At 44.7% G+C, this 15,839-nt stretch overlaps 1 protein-coding gene across 4 annotated transcripts in view; it reads left to right on the top strand.

Annotated features, from left to right (window-relative positions):
- The first annotated feature begins 3,937 nt into the window (after positions 1 to 3,937).
- Positions 3,938 to 15,839, top strand: part of PFKP (phosphofructokinase, platelet) — a 65,130-nt gene continuing 53,228 nt past the window's right edge. For all 4 annotated transcript variants that reach the window (XM_033165053.1, XM_033165050.1, XM_033165051.1 and 1 more), the window contains exons 1-2: positions 3,938 to 3,966; positions 8,689 to 9,168. In XM_033165053.1, coding sequence (XP_033020944.1) covers positions 3,957 to 3,966; positions 8,689 to 9,168 — 490 coding nt within the window. In that variant the 5' untranslated portion in view covers positions 3,938 to 3,956. The remainder of the gene's footprint in view (positions 3,967 to 8,688; positions 9,169 to 15,839) is intronic.

Raw genomic sequence — 15,839 nt, 5'->3', positions numbered from 1 at the left:
TTTCCCAGAAACTCAGAGGGCAGTGAGAGCTCTTCTTTTATGCTTTTATGCTTCTTGTTTAGCAAATAAACCCTATTGAAGTCTCAGCTTGGTGTTTCCTTTCTTGCTTGCCCTGGTGGGAAAGTCTCTCACACAGAGTGCAAATGGTCAAAGGAAGCAGCCTGCTCCTCTTCAGCAATTTTTTTAGGTCCCATTGGAATTTTTGCACATTTGAGATAAATGATATCTGCACGGACACTATGTCCCCCGTGAAAAGGAAGGATAGGCAGCACAAGGGCCTGCTCAGGTTCGACTGTTCCCTCCTAAAACACAACGGCCGACTTTACATCTTATATCCTTTGTTTTGGGTATTTTAAAATGGTATACCTCCTTGGGTGCCTTGGCAGAAAGGTGACTGGCAAGTGCAATAACAACCGAAGTAAAATGTTTTTGGGTAAATAAAATATGCTGTTGGAACTTGCTATGTTAGGGCGGGCCACATCTTGTGGCCGCCCATGGGCTAGAAAATTCCCTCTATTTTCCTGTCCCAAGAATGAAAGCAGAAAGGGGGGACACCAATTGTGGCAGGTGGATTGAAGTCTGTTTGGTGGGTTGTACAAGTTGTGCAGACCCTGTATATCTTCACATATCCAAAACAATCTCAGAGAAAAATCAGCTAGGCAGAAGCTTAGCAATGGGTTTTAATAAAAGGTAGATTTCAATTAAACATTGGGGGGATGTCTAAACTAGGAGTTAGCCAATAAAAAGAAGATCACTGAAGCTTTCCCCTCCCTTGAGGTTTCACAGGAAATGTTGGGCCACACATTGGGCCGATCCACCTCTAGAGTTTGGCATATTTATATATATGCAACACATTATTTCAGTCCAGTAAACGAGTTATACAATGATTCCCCTCCCCCAAAAGGCAAGAATTTCTGCTGTCTCAGACTGAGTGCTCTTATGTAAGCACCAACATTGCCAATTCCACACACACACACACCCACACACACCCACACACCTCACCCTCCTGCATCATGCGCCCTATAAAAAGAAAGCATTGTTATGTGAATTTGGGTCTCTGACTTGCAGAAAACCCGAAGCTTTTCCTCTGGTTACTTTGAACTGTAGCAAACTGGGGTGGTTATTTGCTTCACTGTTTTTATTGTTTTTTAAGAAAATATATAAACAAAAGTCACAATTCTCAGCTACAACGCCTCGCCATCTGTAGTGTAAGGCAATACCAAACAGAATCATTGCAGAGATTTCATAGTTAATGTATGTGATTGCCTGTACGTACCATTTAAGGAGGGCAGGAGGAAAAGACCTCCCCCCCCCCCCCGTCCTTTGAACCATTTGTGATTATTCCCCAGGCAAATGCTAATATAGCCTATGCAGCTTTTTAGCAGAGCGCTTTTGAACATATCCAAAACAGGCTTTTTATATATATATATATAAATTTATTAAATTTCCCAATAAGACAAAATACAAACCACAATCAAACAAACAATAACAAACAAACAAACAAAAACAGATATCAAACCTACAAAAAAAAAACCAAAAATACAAAACTATAATACTACAAAAATACAAAAATCTCATTATCTTTCCCAGGTTTTTAACATTCTATTGGGACCTCCTCACGTCCTCTCCTCTGCGTTCATTTCCAATCCTCTTTTAGTAACTTTGTAACATTGTCCAAAACAGGCTTTTGGACCTTGCACCTTAAAACTGTCATATAAGTATAAAAGTATGACTCATTTATACTATCAAACTGCTCCTTTATTAACCTGGGGCTTAATTCCTCACTTCCTTATCTCAAGGAATTTCATTTTTAATTAATTTCACCCACCAGTTTTTTATGCTTAAAGCATGACTCAAGGAGCCCAAGCAGCAAAGGCCTTGTAGCTACGTCACAGTAAACTATAGTTAGCAGTTTGCTGCAAACACACTGAACTAGTTCAGTTTGCTCCTCTCTGCTAGTGTGACAAAATAACCAAAATGGTGTTTTCTTCCCTCCCTCCACCATCTTTTTTTTACTCTCTAAGGAAAACGGCTATGCAGACCATACTCCTATCATGGCTGTTGGATGAAGCCCCTTCAGATCCTATCCCATGGAAGGCAATAGCCCATTGAAGCTAAGGAAGGCTGATTCCTCTCTTTAAAAGGCCATTTCGACCTGCTGCTCAAATGGCAAAATAGGTTTGCCAACTTCTCAACCTGACTCCTGTAACTATGCCTGTAACACTAACACCATCTTGAGAGGCAGGCGATTAGCAGGTGGATAATGTTTATTTCCGTGCAGAATCGGCTGCTGACAACTGGCCATCAAGCTGAAGTTCAAGAGAAGGCCTGGCTAAGTGTCCCCCACCTGGCAACCATATTTGCAAAAGGGCTCCGTGGAACATATTGCAGTCTGTGAACCAAATGAATTTCAAACAAGACAACAAAGTTTATGCTGTATAAATATTTGCTTTTCCTTACAGAGTTATTGTTTCATAAGTGAGACACGGAACAATCCTAACCACAGCCTCCAAATTTTGATCAACCAATGCTCAGGTTTTGTAGGTTTTCAAAAATTTGGTGTGAGGATAGGCCTGCTACCCTGTTATTTCTTTTATTACATTTATGCCCCATCTCCCCCACCCCAGGAGCTCAAGGTGGCACGCACAGCTCTCCCCATTTTATTCTCACAACAACCCACGGAGGTAGGTGCAGCTGGAAGACCAAATGACAAGCTGAAGGTCACCTAGTCAGCTTCAGGGCTGAACAGGGATTTGAACCTGTGCCTCCGTCCAGTGCCCTAACCACTACACCCCATTGCCTGTCAATGTGCTCAGTGTTCGTTCAGACCATGGACAAGACACACATATAATATAAATGCAAAAGAATCCAACAGAGTAAATTAAAAACACTTAAAAACCTCCCCTCATAGCAGACTTGGCGTGTTGCATTGGGCAAAAGGCCCTTCTTCTGAGCTACGCCAATAAAACTCAAGAGACTAGAGCAGCTAGGAGTCCATTTTGTTTTCTTTATTGCAAAGCAATAAGGGTTACAGTGGAATCGTTTCACAAATCTGCAACCCCGCCCAAAGGTCTGGGCAGGGGTATTTATAACATTTCAAACAAAGGATTTCAAATTAACCAATCGTATTTCATTACCTCATTTCAGTTTAGTACGCATGTACATTACCTAATCTAATACGCATGCGCAATAAGCATTGTTAACTAACCTTGATTTTCAGAGATTGTTACATTCTGTGAGTGTGCCAATGCATGGGAACCATTGTAGCCATTTTCATGTATCAACTTATGCTCTAGCTTATGAATGGCATCTTTGTGCGATTGACATATTCGCTGTACTACTTTCCCTGTAGGGAAGGTCTCATGCCAAATCATCTGTTCCTTAAAGCTGCAGGTTACCATAATTCTCTATTAGAAGCATATTAAATGATTTATTGGGGTTCACATTATCATATTCATTGTGGCCCCTTTGGGCCACTGCTACAGGTGACCTTACCCACCAACCACCCAGCCACTGCAAGACAAGTGGCTTTTGCCGGGTGAGCAGACTCCCTAGAAAGGCAGAAAAATGTTTTTAAAAAACAAAATGCAAATAATAACTCTATCGCTACCACACACACACACACACACACCCTCCCGATGAGGGCCGCACATGAGCAAAGCTCCACACGAGCTGAACATTTTATTTTATTAAGGCCTGGTTTATGCTCACAACAACCCTGTGTGGTAGGTAGGCCAGGCTAGAAAACAGTGATTGGCCCAAGGTCACCCAGTGATCTGACAGGGATGAAATGGAGGGAGGGGAAGAGAGAGCAGGGAGATGGCAGTTGATGGCAGTTAATGGCAGTTGGTCTGGGGGTGAAATCCCAGCAGAGCGCATAGGTCTTGTAGGGTTTTGGAGCAAGGAAAGGTATACACAGCAGCAGCAACAGCAACAGCAACAGCAACAGCAGCAAGATGTCGGAAAGTAAGTCCATAAGGAAAGGTTTTTAAATGATGTAAATGGAAGGGAATGAGTGATGGAGTGCCGCATTAGAAGAAGGTAGGTGGGTGACATTGTAGCGCAGAGGAAGAAAACGGGGCGCTGGCGGTTTCAAAGCCATAGATAAGGCACCCACATTTGGGGAGCAGCAATTTATCAGCGTTAGAAAAGAAACCAGAAACCCAGGTAAAGGAAAGGTATGGATGCAAGTGCCAGGACAGAAATTTAGTGAGGGGGGAAATGAAGGCAGTCGTGGAAAAATTGGGTATATCCATAGTATGAACTTGTATGTGTGTGCAAAAAATAAAAAGGGTTTTATATACAACTCCACTCCAACATGTAAAGGCAGTGTTGTATAGTGGTGAGAGGGTCGGACCAGGACCTGGGAAACCCGGGTTCGAATCCCCAGTCGGCCATGAATCTCACTGGGGTGACTTTGGGCCAGTTCGCTGGCCGTCTCCCTAGCCTACCTTACAGGGTTGTTGCAGGGATTAATTGAGGAGAGGGAGAACCGTGAATGCCACTTTGAGCAACTTGGAGAAAAATAGCAGGATATTAAGGCAAACCCAGTGGGAAGACCAAAACCAAAACAGGTTTAGTTTAAGTTCAGTTACAGGCTGCTAATAATAGTCCAGTAAGATATTTCTGAGGCCCTCCAGGAGATTTCTAAAACAGATCAAAGTGATATTTGAGAGCAGATTGTCAAAACACCCAGAATCAAAATAATAACAATGGTTCGAATCCCTGAGACGGGGTGAGCTCCCGTTGCTCGGTCCCAGCTCCTGCCCACCTAACAGTTCGAAAACACGTCAAAGTGCAAGCAGATAAATAGGGACCGCTCCAGCAGGAAGGTAAACGGTGTTTCCATGCGCTGCTCTGGTTCACCCAAAGCGGCTTAGTCATGCTGGCCACATGACCCGGAAGCTGTACGCCGGCTCCCTCGGCCAATAAAGCGAGATGAGCACCGCAACCCCAGAGTCGGACACGACTGGACCAATGGTCAGGGGTCCCTTTACCTTTACCATAAGGCCCCATGGCGAGCTACAGTGATTTAAAATACAATATTAAAAGCAGTTTATAACACTAGCCAACTGTAAGTAGGTTAGCAGAGCTGTTGCCAGTTTAGTAACTTTAAGACAATGCTTTTCTCAGCAGTTCAGTATAGCAGCTCTCTTTCCTATGTACACCTGAAAAGGAGATGCCTAATTTTGTACCTACTGTAAGGGATTTAAAATCATGTTTCAACTTCTACTCAACAACTTTCGGGGTGTCCTGGTTTTTACTTTTTGCCAGTTGTCATATATTGGGACTTTGACTGCATATGGCTTGGACTGCAGACTTTTCTCTGTTGTCAGCCCAATCATAACCATGCAAATTGTCCTGAATTCATTGAGGCTTGCTCTCAGGTAAGTAGGGTTAGGATTGCTGTCTTAAGTTTTTCCTTTGCTAACTTCCGAAGAAAGGATATAATAACAAAGTGACCATAATAATTTACTTTAGTGAAAGAAGATTTAATTTTATGGTAGATCTCATTATACTATAGTATAACTGCAGCTCAAAAACATACAAGTACATTTGCTATCATGATAGGGGAGAGGCATGGAAGGGAAGGACATTGCATGTATTTCTCTTCATGCTCCCTGGGGTCAATGTCCATCTTACAACCTACGAACTTATTCTAGAGACTTTTTGTCAGGGGGCTGAAATCTGAAGAATCACAACTCTAGCAACTCACATGAAGATTTTTTTGGGGGGAAGAAAGGCACCCTCAAATTTATCCAAAACATAAAATATGGACCAAGCAGGAACAATGATATATCAATATAAGTACCAGAAAACAGGGACTGTTACCTGGTAAAGGGATGATACAGATCATAGACTCCAATCTAGGTAGTCTGGACGAATCTCTAATACTTAATTGGGCTATCACGCAAGGCAGGGAGTGGAGAGGAGGTTTGTAGGCTCTAGTAAAACATATAAGCCCAAGCCTCAACATATTTACTCTGAAGTAAGCCCCACAGAGTTCAGTGGCATATGCCCACAGAAAGCACTGCAGCTCAGTTTCCTCTGCCTGTCCTAAACTCATTGAAATAACTTGGTTTATGTGTGTCTCATAGCCACATATTTGGAAGTAATTCCTGTTAAATACATTGTGGTTTATTTCTAAATAAACATGCATAGGACAGGGCTATGAGTGTGTTTATCTGCTTGCACTGATAATTTGCTATATTTAATTAGGGCTAATATAATTAAATCCTTATCACTTCTTCAGAGAAAACTTTGGTGTAAACAAAAAGCAACATAAATGGTTTTCATTAAAGTGGTAGGCATACTCTCCTTACAGATCATCAATACAAAAGACATTAAAAAGATGCATTGGGATTGTTAAACAAACATCATAAAAGAGTAACAACAGAAATGCATTCTAGGGAACAAAATCTTTCCTAAACTTGGTTACTGCATATGAGTGGGTTGCACAGATAGCTGCATTTCACACTTTTTTGTGTGCATGATCCAGGTAGGACTTAACTAGATTAGCTAACGAAAATCCTATTATGCACCAACCATATAAAAGCTGCTCTTAGAGCCTCTGCTGCAGACAGTTCAGGGTGGCAATAAACTTAGGGTTGTAATGGTTTCAGCAAACTGCTTTAACTGTTCCTTTAACCTATGTTAAGACAGATACGTGGATGGTGCGAGGTATAGTTGACACTGGAGATGGTGGATCTGGGTGACATAGGATTCCTTCTGAAGGTTGATGTCCACAATTTTGGGGATATGGTGGACCCTTCACTTGTTCTGGAAACTCAGGTAGCAGTCAGATCCATGAATCTGAAGTTGGTTTGCCAGCTGTAACCACACCAAGAAAAGTGTGGCCTAACTACCGGCATATGACGCACTTCCTGGCAATCTCCAGGCTGGACTACTGCAATGTGTGGGGAATTGTCACTGAAGACTGTTCTGAAACTTCAGATACTTCCAAATGCATTAGCCTCTGTTTTAGTGGGAATGACTTGCAACTAAAAGCTGTGCAACATTTCCCCCCTAGCCCTTTTCAACCTATTTATTTATTTATTTGGAATACTTGTTTTCCATTTTACAGACCCAAGAAGCTCTCAGAAAGGGCATACAAAAGATGTTTGCAATAAAAATCACATTCAAGTCTGGCATAAGGAACAGAACCAAAGTCCATGAAGGAAGCCTATGCTACAATACCTTTGTTAGTCTACAGTGGGAGGTAGTAATGCTTCTGAATGCCAGTTGCTGAGGTCCAGCGCCAAGGGCCTTCTGCTGGTTCCCTGACTGTGAGAAGTGAGGTTATAGGGAACCAGGCAGAGGGCCTTCTCGGTAGTGACCCTCACCCTGTGGAACGCCCTCCCATCAGATGTCAAAGAAATTAACAACTACAGTGGTACCTCGGGTTACAGACGCTTCAGGTTACAGACTCTGCTAACCCAGAAATACAGTACCTCTGGTTAAGAACTTTGCTTCAGGATGAGAACAGAAATCGCACGGTGGCGAGGCAGTGGCAGTGGGAGGCCCCATTAGCTAAAGTGGTACCTCAGGTTAAGAACAGTTTCAGGTTAAGAACGGACCTCCAGAACGAATTAAGTTCTTAACACAAGGTACCACTGTATCAGACTTTTAGAAGACATCTGTTTAGGGAAGTTTTTAATACTGGATGAATCATTATATTTTAATATTCTGCTGGAAGCTGCCCAGAGTGGCTGGGGAAACCCAGCCTGACTGGCGGGGTATAAATAATAATAATAATAATAATAATAATAATAATAATAATTGCTACAAACTCCAGGAAGGGAGAGTGCTCTTGTGCTTGGGATTCTCCTTGCTAGTTTCCCACAGGCATCTGGCTGGCCACTGTGAGACCAGGATGCTGGGACTAGATCAGGGCCGGATCTAGGTTAGATGAGGCCCTAAGCTACTGAAGGTAACGGGGCCCTTTATATGTCCAGCTGTCCTTTGTCAACAACAAACTGTTGCTTTTTTGTGTTGAATATATGCTATATGGTTATTTATGGACCTAATAGGTATCTCAAGTCATTTGCACATAACAAATAGGAGCCTACACAACAGAAAACACTGTTGCTGTATGTAGGTTTTATTTTATTTGTTTTTTATCTTATATTTTGTAAATGTACATGCAGGTTTTTCCCCCCTTTAAATTTTTTGGGGGCCCCCAAGAGAGTGGGGCCCTAAGCTATAGCTTGTTTAGCTTATATGTAAATCCGGCACTGGCAGCAGCCTCATCTTATGTTCTCATGTTTAAGGTGCTACTAGACTCGCCCCCCAAGCCCCTCTTCTTCCCTCCCCTCTGCTCTCCACGCATTACTCTCCCTTCCACTCCACCTAAGCATCTTTACACCTCCGAGTCCGACGTCACTCGCAACCCGACGCAAGATCTACCTCCCGCCCCTGCATGCGCTTTGCCATTGGCTCTTTCTTCCTGCCCGTCAAAGTGCCGACAAGCGGCTTTCTCCGGGGAGGAGGCGGGGCTGCTGCTGCTGCTTGGCGTAGAGCTGTCACCGGAGGGAGATTGGGAAGGAAGAGTCTATCGTGTCGCCACTGCAGGAGGAGGGGGGACTCCTGCTTGCGCCGCCCGGTTTGCACGCACAGCCTCTCTCTCTGCCGGGTTTAATCGTTTCTCTTTCTCTTCTTCCCCGCTCCCTCCCTCCCCCCGGGATTTAGGAAGCAGCCAGGTCTATTATTCGTTCAAAATCCAAACTTTGCGCGTGGAGTCCGTGCACAGCCCTCCTCCGGCCGAGGGTGCCGTCCAGCAGCAGCGCTCCGAGGCGCCGCGCTCCGCCTCGCCGAAGGAAGCAGCCGTCGCTTCGCCCAAGGAAGGAGCGAGACCCAAGGAAGGGGCGCCAGGCAAGGAAGCTCCTTCACCCACCGAAGGAGCCAGACCCAAGGAAGTTGCTTCGCTTAAGGAGGCTCGTTCACCCAACGAAGGAGCCAGACCCAAGGAAGTCGCGCCAGGCAAGCAGGGCTCGGCGCCTGCGCTGCACCAGCTCCTTTCCCCCGGCGACAGGGACAAAGGCGTCCAGGATCCTGCCCCGAAAGTCTTCATCCCTTCCTCCGACAGCATGCCAGACAAGAAGTTCTTCGAGAATCTCTCGGGAGAAGGGAAAGCCATCGGGGTGTTGACCAGCGGAGGCGATGCGCAAGGTAAGACAGTTACCCACAATTATTATTATTTTTTTGGGGGGGGGGAGGGTAATGCTATGCGCACTCCCCAACCCCACCGAAGGGGGGGAGCTCATTGTCAGATGCTAGTCTAGGGGGTGGACCTGAAAGGGGACTGGACGTGGTTTCCGTGTGGGGAGTCTTCAGCTGCGCACGCATGGCTCCGGGAAATAAACTGCTTTACAGGTGGAAAGGGAGGGGTCCCTAAGAAGGAATAGGGTAGTGGACGTGAGACGGCTGGGCCAGAAAGCAGTGGGGATTCATATATTCAGGAGCAGGGGGGGGAAGGGTTGGTGGGGGTGTTGACAGGTGAAGATTGCAAGAATAAGCTTAGGTGGTGGAGGGATAAAGTAAAATGAAAGAGGGTACGCGCTGCGTAGCTAAGATGATTATTTTTCTGCTGGTGGTAAAGTAGCTAAGAACTGAGGTGCAGTTTAACAGGAGAAACCCCTAAACCTTTTTGCAAAGGTTGAGCTAAAAATGTGCTTGGAGTGAGAGTGAAACAGACTGGGGGGGGGGGGTCGCTTCTGCCATTCCTCCTCCCTCTCTCATCACATTCCCAAACGTGTGACCTTCCTCTTAAAGGACCAAGCACCGCCAGGCTCTCTGGGAACTCTGTTATCATTCAGATGAGGATGTCTTTCCCCTCTCTGGGAGGAGAGGGAAGACCAGAGGAGGGGGGAAGGCCGAAGGAGGCATTTGTTGTATGGGCTGGTTTTGTAAGTGATGCCTGCTACAAGAGGGAAGAGGAAACCCACTGGGTGGTATTCAACTAACTTATTCATCTCAGAGCTGTTGAAACCAAGGGACCTAACTTAGTCATGTTCATTGATTTCACTGGGTCTGCTTAGTCATACCACCCTCTGTACCGCTTTGGTTCTGCCAGATCTGATCTGATATCCTCAGGCTTTCCCTTCACTTTATATTACACACAATTGATCCGGAATAGACAAAGGGCTCTCCAAGACAGCCTTATACTGTATGGCTAAAAACAACAAGCCACTTAGTGGAAATAGTAGTATGACTTGTGTGTTTGGCCAAAGAGGAAATTGGTTTTTAATTCTTAAGAATTTAAGAGGCTGCTGGATGAGGCCCATCTAGTCCAGCATCCTGTTCTCAAGGATGCCCGTGGGACCTAAGCTCCCTCCCTTCTTGCAGTTTCCAGCAACTAACACGTTAATTCTGGACAGTTAATTCTGGATTCACTTCCTTATGCATTCATTCAATTCGAATCATGCACTGAGGCTTCAGAGGGCAAAGACAGTGGCTTTAGGGATGACAAATCCGCGGTTAAGTGAACTTGACCATGCACCCTAAGAGGAAGAAATGGCGATGGCGCGGTGGTAAACGTGCATGGGAATCACGCACGTGTCTAACGAGGGCCAGGATAGCACCCTGCGTCTCATTCATAACTTCCCCCAACAGTTGCAACTGGTGACTAAGAGGCTGCATGGGATTTCCAGGGGGTGGTAGGCTCGCGTTGCAAGACGCCTGGCTCCTTCTTGGGCAGCAGCCAACTGGGGTTTGTTCTTCGCCTGCTCCTGTTGGCATCCGTCTGTCTCGGGAGGCAATGGAGGATTAACACCTCTGGAATTTGCAACACGACCAAGAGCCACCATTTCCGTTAAGGGCTGAACCGGCTCGAGATCACTCCCCTGCGGCTAACTGAGTCGGTTGTTTCCGTTGAGATTCCTGCATTGTAGGGGGTTGGACTAGATGAGACTGCCCTGTGCAGCGGGTCTACTCAGAAGTAAAGCCCACCGACTTCATTGGAGGTTTCTAACCGGAGCTTGGATAGGCATCTGTCAGGCATGCTTTAGCTGTAATTCGTGCCTTGCAACGGGGTTGGACTAGATGGCCCTTTGGGATCCCTTCCAAGTGTACGATTCGGTGATTCGATTATTCTATGACGACTCCGCTTGCAACTCGCGGCCCCGCGTGCCCTTCTTCCCGGTATCCTCGGAGGCAGGGCTCTTCTGGCCGGCGCAGGCTCCGCCTCCAGTGCGTACGTGATCCTTTGCGAGTCGCTGCGGATTGTGCTTCGGTACGTCACGCTCGCTTGTTGGACGCATCGGCGGCACATCATCTCCCCGTCTGCCTTGTTCCACCGGGAACATTGCCCATCCATCAGCTAGTAACTGGACCCCGGCTTGCTTTGAGACCGGGAGTTAAAGCCTGGGGGTTCTCCTTGCGTACACGTGAAGGAAAACCGTTCACCTGAGAGTGTGCAGAGGGCAGCCACCTCGCCAGTGCTGTGGAGCAAGCTTTCCAAGCGGAAGGTTGCTAAGTTGCGTTATTAACTTGCACAGAAGCAATTTCACTGAACTACTTGGGGTCAAATAGTTTTATTACCCGCCCCCCCCAAACTCCTCCACGTGTATATACACACATACACACAGAAAGAGAGAAATCGACCTGCTTTCTTAAGCTTTCATCATACCGGCGAAAGAACGTGACTAGGTAGCAACCCGAGTACAGTAATCCACACTCAAGTGCTGCCTCTGTGAAGTGGGAGGAGGGCAAATCCTAGTTTTCCCAAGGATATAAACTGCATCATTCGGAGGGCGAGCCCTGGCACTCATTCCAGCGTGACTGGGGCTTATATAATAAAGGCAACAGCAGCCGGGGGGGGGGGCGGTGAGAGAGAGAGAGAGAGAAGAAAAATATATTTTTTGCCACAAGGCAGTCCATTGCTGCATTTAAACCTTCTCCTGAAATTGTCCCTCTGTTTGGTTACCTAAATAGCCCATTGACAACTGTAGCATGTGAACAGCCAAGAGGGAAGAAGAAAAGTTTGCATTGCAAACGCGTGGACATCAGCCAAACCCTTTTGTTTTCTTCCAGGAGGGGAAGAGCACGGGCTGAATCCAGCGAGTTTGAATGATTATTTTTTCTGGAGGGTGTAACGGAAATTTCTGTAACAAGGGAGATTAAAGGGACCCCTCTGGAAAAAGTAGGGGTGTGTGTGTGTTTCTGTTTTATTAACCTGCCAGGGAAACAGAAACACAGGCAGAGTTCTGTATCCACATCCCGGAAGGAGAGAGTAAAGCATGCACTGGTTGCCTTTGAGTCATAATCTTTCAAGGTCATTGAGACAAGGTGGAGCAAGTGCAACTTCTGACTAAAAGTTGCAATGATGGAGGTTACAGAGGAAAGCTTATGCAAAGCAGCTCTTTAGATCCACTAGTTTTTCCTTGTTCGCTGGTCCTTTAGTGCCCAAACCTTTTCTTTCAACAGGCTTTATAGTCGGAGATATGTCATTTGTACGCATCAGTAATTGGAGCTGGAAATTCGAAAAACTGAATGCACATTCTTGTTCTGAAAGTCAATCACTGATTTAAGTGTCACGTGTGCACATCTCTATTATATCAAGTTTCTCCTTATTTGCTCCCGTATATTCATACAATCCTAGAATTTTAGTTTTGTATGTGTGTATAGTCGAACTAGACTGGAGAATACATACAGATATTAATACTTCATATTTTAAAGCAAGGATTAAGAATGTTGTCATGAACACAATTACTTAGGAGTAAGTCTCGCTGACTTTGGCAGGACTCTTAATTAGGCTACTGATGCATATGATTTGGGCTGCATATTTTCTAAGCTGCACACTGCTATACTATAGTTCCTTTTCAGTAAAAGACTTGCCAATGTCCTGTCTGAAAGCGAAGACAGTACACTCATGATGTGAGAGACATTGCAAGGCTGCCTTTTCAGGCACTGCAAAAAAAAAAGTCTCTCAGGGTAGATTCCGGAATTGTACCAGCTCCTTAATGGTATGCTCTGGGATATATTCACAGCTGGTAGAAATCGGCATCATCATTATGATGTCAGGCGACAAATGGAAAGGGTCTAGCATTTGAAATCCATTTGCGGTTTTGGTTCAAACTCTTACACAAACTCCCTTCAAGAGATGTCTCAGTGCCCATCAACTGATCAGAGCTGAGAGAAGTCCATTTGCAAACAGTTTATTATTGATAGGTGGCTCATATTGGGGATAGGGCAATATTTATGACAGTTGTCATAAATACTGTGGTTGAGGATGAAATTTCTTTGTAATTCACCAGCCACTAAAACCTACCTATACTAAAATGCCACTATTTCTGTAAAATCCACTGTATTTAGTCCTGTATTTGTCCTGCTGAATTAAAGGGGACAGGTTGTTGTGAAAATTGGTAGTACTGAATTGTAAGTTATTTTGCATTATCATGTCACATGTCTAGTAGTTCCATCCATCAAACAAACAAACAAACAAACAAACAGTATCCATCTATAAACTCCTTCGCGGCCAAAATAAAAGGCTCAGCATACTCATAAAGTGCTGCTAAAATCTGATGTCTGCAGCTGTGCAGCAGTGACTGAGCACTGTTAATGCTTGAGGATAGTTTTCTGAATATGAGAAGATAATTACATTGCTGTAGATATAATTGAATTTCTATTACGGCAGTGAAGAAACCAAGGTTAATAAAATAAAGCCTTTCTTTCCATGGCCTCTCGTTAGCCTTCTAACAGAAATACAATTCCTCTGTGTCTCTGCATATTCTCGTTGCCTGATTAGAAGTTTCAAGATTAAATTGAAAATGCAAACTGTGACAAAAGTCTTAGGTTCTCTGAGAAGTAACATGACATTTAAAAGTGTTGAGAAGTGACATTGGATTGGAGTTAGTTGAACTTTGGTGCCATTGAAACCAGCCTGACCAAACTCTCTTAAGACTATTGGAACCCATATTCCATGGCCTAGAAATCTTTTCCCTAGATTAATATGCATAGTGGTCAGCTGCAGTCACTCAGAAATGACACCTTGGTTTTCCTGCAGGTCCTCCATGGCTGAGCAGTGGAATAGAGAATAGGGCCTGGTAACTAAACTATAGCAAAATTGCTCGGAAACAATAGGGAAGGGAAAAAGTTGCAAGGAAACAACTCGAAGATCTGACCAGACACTTTCATTTTAGTTGAAATGTTACCTAACAAGAGCAATCAGCAGCTGAGCTTCATTAATATAGAAGGCATGCAAGGGAGGAAAAACCCTGTTAACCTACCTATTCCATTTTACTTTTCTAATTTGGGGAAAAACTTACTATAGAAAAGGATTACCAGGAAAAAAAATCGTTAAAGTGAGGACACTACTTACTAAGAAGGGCAGATTTTGGGTTCCCTTTGGGAAATATAAATTATGCAGCTTTAATCATGGCTTATGAGATTATCATGGCTGTAGGATATCTGATATTATTTTTATTGAAATACAGCATGACTTTGATTAAAGCACCTTATTAGTTCTGTTCAAAATGAAACAATAAGTATTGTGTCATTTTATTGGAGACCTACAGCTACTGTCGGAGAGATCCAGCATCACATCAGCAGGCATGGCTGGGCTTTTCCTTCTCTCCTCCATTTGCAGCCTCCGCGTTCTCAGTCTTCTCTGGACAATTCCTCGACCTGCTGGAGCAGATTTTTAGGGTGGGGTAGGAACTGTGGCATTGGGGTAGAGGAGAGGAAGGGAAAGCCCCATACATTCTAGTGGAAGTCTGTTCCACAAGTGGGATCCTGCAAGTGAAAATAATTCAGTGCTATGGTGTGTCACGCTTTTGCGTTATGCAATATGGGTGATCCTTTCTTTTGACTTTGATGTGGGCTGATTATTGATAGATAATGAGCATCAATGAGCAATTGATTATTTTGAGCTGCTGAAATTTGAGTCGTCACCATCGATCAGGATAGAGGCCGAAAACGTTTTGTCTGACATGGTTTGCACCAGAAGGGCTAGACATCAGCCGGTTTTAAATTTGATTTGGGGAGAATTGATCTGGATTCTTGCGAACAGGGTGATACCGCTGAATTCAGTGCTGTATTTTCTCCTACACCCACACAGTGAGCACTCAGAATAAAGGCTGCACTTGACTTGGAGGAGACATGAAACTGCATAATCCAAGCTCTCTGGATAACAATCAGATCAGATTCAAATTACTGTAAGTGAGGGTTCAGGAAGAGGACTAGGGAGGAATACATTCACACTAGGCCCAAGACAACAAAGAACCCTATGGTGTCTTCAAGAATATCAAATTTGTTGTTATTGCATGAGCTTTCCTGGACTGAGGCCCAGTTAGCTACTGTGGCAAAATTATCCTAAGACATAATAATGTCACCTACAACATCAGGGATTCTTTCACTTGTTCATTTTCCAGGGTGATTGTGCTATGATGCTATCATCTGCCCACGCTGGGACGCGGGTGGTACTGTGGTCTAAACCACTGAGCCTCTTGGGCTTGCCGATTGGAAGGTCAGCGGTTCGAATCCCCGCAACGGGGTGAGCTCCCGTTGCTCGTTCCCTGCTCCTGCCAACCTAGCAGTTCGAAAGCATGTCAAAGTGCAAGTAGATAAATAGGTACCGCTCCAGCGGGAAGGTAAATGGCATTTCCATGCGCTGCTCTGGTTCGCACAGAAGCGGCTTTGTCATGCTGGCCACATGACCCGGAAGCTGTACGCCGGCTCCCTTGGCCAGTAAAGCGAGATGAGTGCAGCAACCCCAGAGTCATCCACGACATGTGTTAATTATCTTACCAATGCCTGGACATCTGTGCTATCTATAACTGTAGCTTGTGATTAGCTCCATGCCCAACTGCAGGTATTAAATAATAATAATAATAATAATAATA

Source organism: Lacerta agilis, chromosome 12, assembly GCF_009819535.1.
Source record: "Lacerta agilis isolate rLacAgi1 chromosome 12, rLacAgi1.pri, whole genome shotgun sequence".
Classification (NCBI taxonomy): domain Eukaryota; kingdom Metazoa; phylum Chordata; class Lepidosauria; order Squamata; family Lacertidae; genus Lacerta; species Lacerta agilis.
The sequence above is the reverse complement of the archived record's forward strand: the minus strand, read 5'-3'. Positions and strand labels throughout refer to the sequence as shown.